This window comes from Alligator mississippiensis, chromosome 1 (genome assembly GCF_030867095.1).
Source record: "Alligator mississippiensis isolate rAllMis1 chromosome 1, rAllMis1, whole genome shotgun sequence".
In the NCBI taxonomy this organism is placed as follows: domain Eukaryota; kingdom Metazoa; phylum Chordata; order Crocodylia; family Alligatoridae; genus Alligator; species Alligator mississippiensis.
This window is the reverse complement of record NC_081824.1, coordinates 2,161,053-2,170,175: the sequence shown is the minus strand read 5'-3', so window position 1 is coordinate 2,170,175 and position 9,123 is coordinate 2,161,053. Positions and strand designations below refer to the sequence as shown.

Below are 9,123 nucleotides of genomic sequence, written 5' to 3'. Positions count from 1 at the left end.
CTCCGAAGCTTTTCCGATGCGCTTGGGAAGCTCTGAACCCTTCAGAAAGCCTAAAGAAGCCAGCGCTTTGGGCCAGACATGCTGCTCCAGATGCCAAAGCCTCCAAAGCTTCTCTGCATCCAAAGCATGGTCCAAAGCCTTGCACAGCCCTAGTCGCTGTCAGTTTTGATCGACAGACCGCTGGAGTCTGTGTGTCCTGGAAGGCCATTGCAAGCAAGCCATCTTGCAGATCCTGGAAGCAATGCAAAAAACACAACTTGAAAATGTGTTGGAGGGCAAAAGCTCCAAAACGTTTATTGTCGTGGGACAGCACGCCACTTGGTGTGATTAACACTCAGTCCAATTTGGGGAGCTTGTCCTTGACTGGTGGAGACTGCACTGTATTCATGCTCCCCTAGGTCTCTAGGAGAGACAGGGCTTCCAACACCTGTATTCATACTTGTGTACCCCCAGCCCATCTTCATTGCTTTTGTTTGCCAAGTTCATGCACCGGCACTCTCATTAGGAAGTCCTGCCTTTCACATTTGTAGCTGCTGTTTCCGTGCTCCCTTCAATGTCTCTTTCCTTGTTAGTGGGGAAGCAACTGTGGGGAGAAGTGGACATGCCGGAGGGCAGGGAACAGCTGCAAGCAGACCTGGCCAGGTTGCACAAGTGGACGGAAAACAACAGGATGCAGTTCAACAAGGAGAAATGCAAAGTGCTGCACCTAGGGAGGAAAATGCCCAGCACACTGACAGCCTAGGGAATGACCTGCTGGGTGCCACAGAGGTGGAAAGGGATCTTGGAGTCCTAGTGGACTCCAAGATGAACATGAGCTGGCAGTGTGACGAAGCCATCAGAAAAGCCAATGGCACTTTATCGTGCATCAGCAGATGCATGACGAACAGGTCCAAGGAGGTGATACTTCCCCTCTATCGGGCGCTGGCCAGACCGCAGTTGGAGTACTGCGTGCAATTGTGGGCGCCGCACTTTGAAGAGGGATGTGGATAACCTGGAGAGGGTCCAGAGAAGGGCCACTCGTATGGTCAAGGGCCTGCAGACCAAGCCCTACGAGGAGAGACTAGAGAAACTGGACCTTTTCAGCCTCCGCAAGAGAAGGTTGAGAGGCGACCCTGTGGCTGCCTATAAGTTCATCACGGGGGCACAGAAGGGAATTGGTGAGTATTTATTCACCAAGGCGCCCCCGGGGGTTACAAGAAACAATGGCCACAAGCTAGCAGAGAGCAGATTTAGATTGGACATTAGGAAGAACTTCTTCACAGTTCGAGTGGCCAAGGTCTGGAACGGGCTCCCAAGGGAGGTGGTGCTCTCCCCTACCCTGGGGGTCTTCAAGAGGAGGTTAGACGAGTATCTAGCTGGGGTCATCTAGACCCAGCACTCTTTCCTGCCCATGCAGGGGGTCGGACTCGATGATCTATTGAGGTCCCTTCCGACCCTAGCATCTATGAAGCTATGAATCTATAAATTAAAGCAGCCCCAGAAAGACCCAGAGACAAATAGAAGTAAAAACAACGCACAAATAGTTTTACTTGTCTTGGTGAGAAAAAAGAAAAAGGCAGGGTAGGAAAGGCTCCTGAATGAAGCACCGCGGGGCTGTGCCCTCCTGGCAGCGAGTCAGAGCGAGACGAGGAGCCGCTGGCGCAGGGGGAGCCCCGGGGGAGAGATTTGCATGCTGCCTGTGCTAGTAAATCATGCTGGGGGAGTCGGAGAGCCGCAACTCAGGGACTTCCCGCGCAAACAAGCGGGGGTGGGAGAGGGCAGAGACAGACGGGAGGACGGGCGCGTGTATGTTGGGGGGGGGGGGGGGGGGCTGTGCCGTGGGGGGGCCGACATCTCAGCCCAGGGCCTGGGCACCCGCAGCTGGGATCAGCTTGGACCCAGCCCGCCCTTGGCCTGCGGCCCTGCAGCCCCGCGAGGGCCGGGCCCCTCCCAGCCCGACCCGCCCGGGAGAGCTCGCTGGGTCCGGGCTCCCGGGGAGCACGGCGCTGTTTCGGTAACGTTGTGCAGCGGTTTAGCGCAGGCTCGCGGCGGCGTGTGACCGCTGCGGGGGATGCGGTGTGCGGGGCAGACACACCGCTTCTGCATCCGCGCGGCCCGGATGCCTGGGTACCGTGCAGGGTAGGGGGGGCAGGGGCCTGGACACCTGGGTGCTCGGGGGGGGGGGGGTGAGAGCAGGGGGGTGATGAGAATATTCTCGCCCTGTTGGGGGGCTGGGGCAGGGCAGGGGGCACCAGCAACCTCCCCTGGAGCCCACCGCGGAGCTAGCCACATCTAGAGCCCCCTACCCCCAGAGCCAGCCGCAGCCCAGTGCCGGTGAGGGGCTCCACTGCGCTCTGGGAGGCAGCAACGTGGAGGAAGAGCCGGGAAAGGAGCAGAGCGGGGCCTGGCGGGGCGGGAGGGAGGCTGGGATCTCCCTGTTGTGGGGCGTAGGGAGGGGGCGGCAGCCCCCCTTACCTCTCCTGTGCTGCAGTAGGGACCCAGGCAGCGCAGGACGGGGACATGGAGATGGTGCAGGTGGGCACCCAGTGCCCGAGTGGCACCAACTCCCCTGGTGAGTTCGGGGCTTTGGGAGGAAGGCGGACGGGGCTGGGGCCCGGGGCCTGGGCTCTCTCCTGGCTCTGGGGGTGAGAGCAGGGGGCTGGAGCCCAAAGCCCTGGGCTGTCTGGCCTGGTGTGTGCGGGGAGCACTCGTGCCATGGGTTTTCCTGTCTTTCTCCCACAGAGGCCCCAGCCCCCAGCAGCAGCAGGACCAGACGGCACAAGATCCATTCCTGCCTCCGTTCAAAAGCAGTTTGGATGTGCGCTGGTACGGGGCGACCCGAGCGTCGCGGTGCCGGGCTCTGCCTGGCGCTCTTCCAGGCCTGTGCTGGGTGCCCCCCTTGCTGCTGCGTGTCTCGGGGGGTTTCCTCTCCCCCGGAGCGCTGGTGCTGCTGCAGCCCAGGCTGGGGCTGGGCCTGGGCTGTGCCAATGCTGGCGCCAACCCCGCAGGGTCCTGGCAGGAGGGTGTTGGCTCCCAGTTCAGGGTCAGGGATTTGCCCCCTGCTCAGCCTGGCCTGGGGCCTGGGCGTCTCCGACCCCCTGCAGCAGCAGGATGTGGGGAGCACACCCCCACTGCTCTCCCCGGGGCTTGGGTGATGGCAGCTGTGAGAAGCGGTTAGGGGATGGGGGCATTTGATCCTGCTGCTTCATGGGGGCGTTGGGCTCGACGTGCCCAAGGGGTCCCTTCTAGCCCCAGCTCTGGGATTTGGGACGAGGAAGCCGGGTGTCCAGGAGCAGGGAGGGAGCTGCTTCTGCTCCCCTCCCTCATATGGAGCCTCCTCTGACCCCTGCTTCCCCCCAGGCTGCACCGTAGGGCTGGGGATCCTGGTGCCATGTCTGGTAGCGGGGCTGCGTGAGACACGAGAGACACCGCAGCCGAACAGCACCGTTGTGCCTTCCTCCAGTGCCCGTAAGCAGTGGGCAAGGGGTCTGCAGGCTCTCCCCCGTGGGAGCTGCTCTCCTGTTTTCTGGGCCAAAAGGAGTAGAAAGGAAAAGGTGGTGTTTGCTGAGGGGACTCGGGCCCGGGGCTGAGCACTGCCGTGGCGGAGTCGGAGGCAGAGGGGGACGGGGCTGGGTGTGGGAGCAGCTGGAAGGAGCCAGAGGCTGCTCTGGGCTTTGCTCGCTCTTCTCTTTCGGATTTGCCCTGGTGCCCCTGTGCCCGGGGCATTGCCAGGGAAAAACGACTTGCAGAAATCGTGCGGGGGTCGGGGACTGGCTGAGGCTGCCCCGGTCTCGCTCCCTCGGTGCTGACTGGCAGGCCCGGTCCAAACCCTGTGCGCAGAGCGGGCCTCAGCACAGCGCTGCCCGGTCCCTGGAGCCGCCCCTGGGCCCACCAGCCCATGGACGGGCACCCCGCACCTCCCCTCTCCCAGCGCGGCCGTTCCTGGCTGGGCTGCGGCTGCCCGGGGAGCTGTTGGGGCTGGGAAGGGAGGACCCGCTGGCTGCGACAGGAAAGGCAGATGGGTTCAAGCCGAGGAAAAGCCGGACTCTTGTCTGCTCTGCAGAGTCTGTCGAGCCCCAAGCCCTGATCGCACAGCAGGACCGAGGCTGAGATGGGCTGAGCCCAGGCCCTTGCTGGAAGGGCCTCGCCCTCACTCAAGTGCACGAGGGCTCCCCAGGACCAGGGTAGGCCGAGTGCCGGAGCTGTGCGTGGCCGTGCCTGGGACAGAGGGTACGAGGCAGCACGACTCGGCTGTGGGACAGGGTGTGTGGCCCCTCCAGGCCAGGCCTGTGCCCTGCGGGGTCGGTCCTGTCCCTCCTCCCCGGCCCCTGCCCCGACTCAGCCGGCTCTGCCCTGTCCTGTTGGCCCCACCGCTCCCTCGCTTTGCCCCTCTGCTGCAGCCTGGTGCAGCCCCGTGTCCTTCCTCTGCGGCCCCTGCGGGAGGGGACAGTGAGCGCTGGGGGCACTGGTGTCTGCCCCAGTAATTCTGACCTGTCACTCCCGCAGGCTCCCACTCCTACCGGCATTTCTACACTGGGGTGTCGGACCCCAGCCCGGACGTGCCTGGCTTCACTGCAATGAGCTACGTGGACGACCAGCAAATTCTCCACTACGACAGCAAGAGGCAGAGAGAGGAGCTGCGCGGGGACTGGGTGCAGGGGGCCGTCGACCCAGACTTCTGGGACACAGAAACCAGGAGCTTGCGGGGCTGGCAGGGGGGATTTGAATCAAACCTAGTCACCTTGCGGTATCGCTACAACCAGAGCAGGGGTGAGTGTGAGCAGGCAGGTGTGAGCAGGAGGCCACGTGGGATCCGGGGCCTGAGCGTGACTGAGGAGGGCGTGGGGGAGGCACCTGCCCGTCAGGAGCGCAGGGTGGGGAGCCAGGAGTGTGTCGCATTGTCTCGTGTCTGGTCCGTGTGTCCCTGCAGCTGGCTCCTCCCTGCACTCGCCTCGGGCAGGGCCAGGGGCAGTGGTGACTGCTCAGTCGTTGGCCAGGGACTCGGGGGCTGCAGAGGGAGCCGTCTCCCTCTCCCATGAGTACCATGTAAGCGGCATCCCCTGGCCTATGCCCAGGAGACCGAGGCTCTGGTGCTTCCCTGGTCCCACAGTTCGATGCCTCGACACTTGTTACACAGACCCCCCACCCCCGGGTGTCTGGCTCCAGCCTGGGGGTCAGCGCTGGGCTCCTGCTGCCGTGATTCAGACAGCCCTCGTGGAGCTGGTTTTGTGCCAGGGCTGGAGAAGGGCAGGGAGGGGTTTGGAGGGCAGGAAGGGACCAGGCGATGGGAGCAGGTGTTGGTAGGCGCGGAGAAAGGGACAAGAGGAGGGAGGGAGGGAGGCGGAGGCCAAAGCAGGAGTTGGGAATCCGAGGGGGAAGGACCGGACCCCCAGGAGTGTGCGGCCATGGTGGGCAGTGACTGCGGGGACTCAGATGTCTGTGCGGGGGGAGCTGTGGGGTGCAGGGACCAGGCCCTGTCACCCCCCAGGTGCAGACAGGGGTTGGGCTGATGGGACACGGCCCTGGGGGCACCTCCAGGGACACAGTCCAGGCCCTGCTCTGGGCAGCTGCAGCGTCCACTGCTCGGGCTTTGTTCCTGGGTCTCGCTGCCCCGTGGAGAGGCTGCCCTGCCCCGTGCTGCTCCTGCACAGAGAAGCACCGCTCTACTTTCCATCCTGGGCTTGTCCTGGCCGGTTTCACCTGCCCCTTCCTCCCCCGACGTTGCCTTTCCCCTCCTCCCCAGTCCTGGCCTCCCGCGTTCCCAGGTGTGCGGTGGCCGCAGTTGTGTCCCCTCAGCCTTGTTCTCCATGACCAGACCCCCAACCTGTCCCCGTGCTGCCCTGCCATGGGTTCGGCTCTGCCCCTGCCCAGCCCGGCAGCCCTCAGGCACCTGCTCCGTGGGGCTGTGACCCTGACCAGGGCCTGGATCTGTGTTTGTTTTAGGGTCTCACACTCTCCAGTTCATGTACGGCTGTGAGGTTGGTGAAGACGGCAGCACTGGAGGCTTCATGCAGGTCGGCTACGACGGGGGAGGCTTCATTGGCTATGACCTGGGAACGTGCACCTGGGTAGCAGAAACAACACAGGCCTTGGTCACCCAGCGCAGGTGGAATGAGGATAAGGCCGTTCTTCAGGAAGCAAGATCCTACCTGGAGGAGACCTGCATCGCGTGGCTACGGCAGTACCTGCAGCACGGGGAGGCAGCGCTGCAGAGCAGTGAGTCCCGGTGTCACCGCCCAGGGCAGCACTGACCGGGGCACCCCCACCCTGGGGAACCCCCTCTGTCCACAGTGGCGAGTGCCATGTATCAGTCCTGCCACTGGGCAAGGCCCGAGCGCTGCTGTGGGACACAGTGCCCCTGTCCCTGCCCTGCTCAGGCCTCCCACGGGGTGTCCGTGCCCCGGCCACGTGTCTGAGAACTAGAGATCAGGGGTATGGGACCCCGTTCCTGCAGCCCCGAGCCCAGCGCAGCCGTGTCTCCCATGCTGTGTGCCCCCACCCAGCACCATCTGGTCCTGCCTGAAATGGGCACTGGAGCCAGTTTGTGTGGCCCAATGCAGGGCCCAGCCGACCTCCTGGTAGGGGTGCTGAGGGCTCAGCAGGGGCGGTCACTCTAACGGGGGTCTCCTCCCTCCCTCCCAGAGCACCCCATGGCAGAGGTGAGCCACAGGCCCTTGTCCTGGGACGGACGCACCGCCCTGTCCTGCCGGGTGCACGGCTTCTATCCCAGGGACGTGGCTGTCGTCTGGCTGGAGAACGGGGAGGCGCAGCCCCAGGAGACGAGATCTTCATGGGTCCTTCCCAGCGGAGACGGGACCTACCAGACCTTGGCCACCATCGAGATCGACCCGAGCAGCAAACACGACTACACCTGCCACGTGGAGCACGTGAGCCTGGGTGCAGCCCTGACAGTGTCCTGGGACAAAGGCAGGAGCAGTGAGTGAGCCCTGCACAGGGAGGGGGGGGTGACTTGCCCTTGGCTAAGTGGGGAAGGAATTGGGGGGGTTGGAGGGTGCAGGGGGTACCGATGGGGAGGGGTCATCGGGCCCGTGCAGAGTTGGGGGCAGGTCTGGGGGTTCCCCTCGCTCACAGGCCCCTTCCCTCTTCCAGAGCCCAACCTGATGCTGATTGTGGTTATCGTGATCGGTGTCGTCGTGCTGGTCATTGCCGGAGCGGGCGCAGCTGTTCACTGGCGCAGTAAGTGCCGAGCGAAGCCCTGGGGCCGAGGCCATGCCCAGGCCTTGGGGCGGGGGAGCAGGGAGGACTCATCACCGCTGTGCCTGGACCTGGGGGACGGGGGATTCTCCGGTCCACGTGCCCCCGGGGCGGCAGCAGCCAGACCCCAGTATCAGCGGTGCGAGGCTGCCTTGCTGGGGGCCCCCAGGGCTGGTCTTGGCCTGTTGGACTGGGGGGGCATCCTGGCCTGATGTGGGAGCTAGGAGGAACTATTCACCTCCAGCCCAGTCCAGCATGCAGGCTGGGCAGGGCTGAGTCCAGGCTGGCCCTGGGCTGAACTGGATTCCCCTGGGTTTAAGCAGGGGTGGGGCAGGGGGTGTCACAGGTTGGTGTTTCCCTTAGGGGGTGCTGGGGGTCTTCTCCCTCTTTCCCCCCAACACTCACTCCTCCAAAACTCTTCCCCCCCATCCCCGATATCTTGCTCACCAAGGACGTACCCTTCACTGAGGAGGATTGATGTTGCTGCTGCTACGTGGAAAAAGGAAACCCCCGAGGAGCAGCGGAGCTGACACCACACACTGCTCTTGCCGGGAACATCGTCCCTGCTCCCAGCCGCGCAGGTGTGAAGGCTGCCACCTCGGAGACGTTTCTGGACATCTTGCATCGCGGTGCAGCTGCTGCTACGCAGTGGTGACCGGGGCGGCATCCGGGTGGGAGGGGAGGGCACTGGCTGGTGTGACGATGCCGCAGGGCATCTCTTTCCAGCCAGGACAGTGTTATAATTGATGAGCCCTGCTTGCTTCCTTGGATGTCTCCCCTCCAGCTGCCCCCAGCCAGGGGCCTGACTGCAGCGATGATATGAAGTGCACAAAAATTTTGTGATGATCTGATAGTCCTTATAACTTATTGTCCCATTTTTACATTGTGCTTTTAGCACAAACACATCTTTTTGCATCATTTACACTAGAGTTAAGGTTTGGGATGGTTTTAAAATGGTATTTTTTTAATATGTAGCCTGAGTGTACACGGTTTGTACTTTCCTCTCCAATTGAGGGAATTATTGGCGGGGCAGCGCACTGCGGAGGGACACAGCAGCCCAGCGGCCACCTCTGTCCCCTATAGAGTCAGGTCCAGTCAATCAGTTACTTACCTATGTACAGATTTATTATCACAACAAAACCATTAAAGGGGTAAGGACATAGATTATATATATATGTACACGTTTACCATACAATAAACCCTATTTATATATATACACACATACCACACCAGTTTGGTGGGTGGGAGCCCTCCCCTGGGGGACCCTCTCTCCAGGGTAACTTCTTACTACTCCGCAGTCCCGGAGGGTTGCTCTTGTTCTCCAGGTCAGGCTCTGTCCCTGCCGGGTTTTCCTGCAGCCTGACTGCTGCCGCCGTCCTGGCTTAGGGCCGCAGGCACCGCTGCAGGTAGTGGACGCTTCATTTTGTGCTGGGGGTCGGAGGCCTGGACAGCCTTGTGCAGCACCAGGGCTCGCTCTGTTCCTGCACCCTCTGGGCTGTGTCGTCTGCACTGAGCGGCTGCCCTTGTCAGCAGCTGTAGACCGGAGCCACCTCAAGCAGCTCCCAGGGTCTCTCATCCTCCGTGCAGCGCCTCCTGCACCGAGCTCCCAGCCTTGTTCCAGGGCTTGAGCGCCCAAGCGCTCCCATGGTCCTACTCCGTGCACTGGCCTGTGCACTGTGTCTCTGGCCGCGTGCCAGAGGTTGCAGACCTGAGCCACCTCACGCGGCTCCCAGGGCCTGGATGCCGTGTGCCGTGCTGCTACTGGAGCTGTGTGCCGTTCCCCGCGGATGGAAGTCTTCTGGGCGCTTCTGGGTCCAGCTTCGCCCGGCTGAGCAGCTCTTCTAGCCCCGACGGATCTCCTCTTGCTGCCTCCTGATTGGTGGATGGGTTCCACCAATCAAAGCAGCAGGCTCTCAAGCCTTGGGTTCA

At 62.7% G+C, this 9,123-nt stretch overlaps 1 protein-coding gene across 3 annotated transcripts; it reads left to right on the top strand.

The window, feature by feature from the left end:
- Positions 1-1,857: 1,857 nt before the first annotated feature.
- On the top strand, positions 1,858-8,410 carry LOC132250726 (major histocompatibility complex class I-related gene protein-like). Of its 3 annotated transcripts, none has more exons than XM_059727832.1 (9): positions 1,858-1,993; positions 2,471-2,551; positions 2,722-2,805; positions 3,340-3,447; positions 4,486-4,749; positions 5,923-6,195; positions 6,622-6,915; positions 7,090-7,176; positions 7,646-8,410. In XM_059727832.1, exons 2-9 carry the CDS (start codon positions 2,500-2,502, stop codon positions 7,660-7,662), a joined length of 1,179 nt encoding a protein of 392 aa, XP_059583815.1. In that variant the 5' UTR covers positions 1,858-1,993; positions 2,471-2,499; the 3' UTR covers positions 7,663-8,410. The 3 variants fall into 3 exon arrangements, with proteins under 3 accessions (XP_059583815.1, XP_059583813.1, XP_059583811.1); XM_059727828.1 differs by having other exon boundaries at positions 1,922-1,993; positions 2,474-2,551; XM_059727830.1 differs by lacking the exon at positions 3,340-3,447 and having other exon boundaries at positions 1,909-1,993.
- The last annotated feature ends 713 nt before the right edge of the window (positions 8,411-9,123 follow it).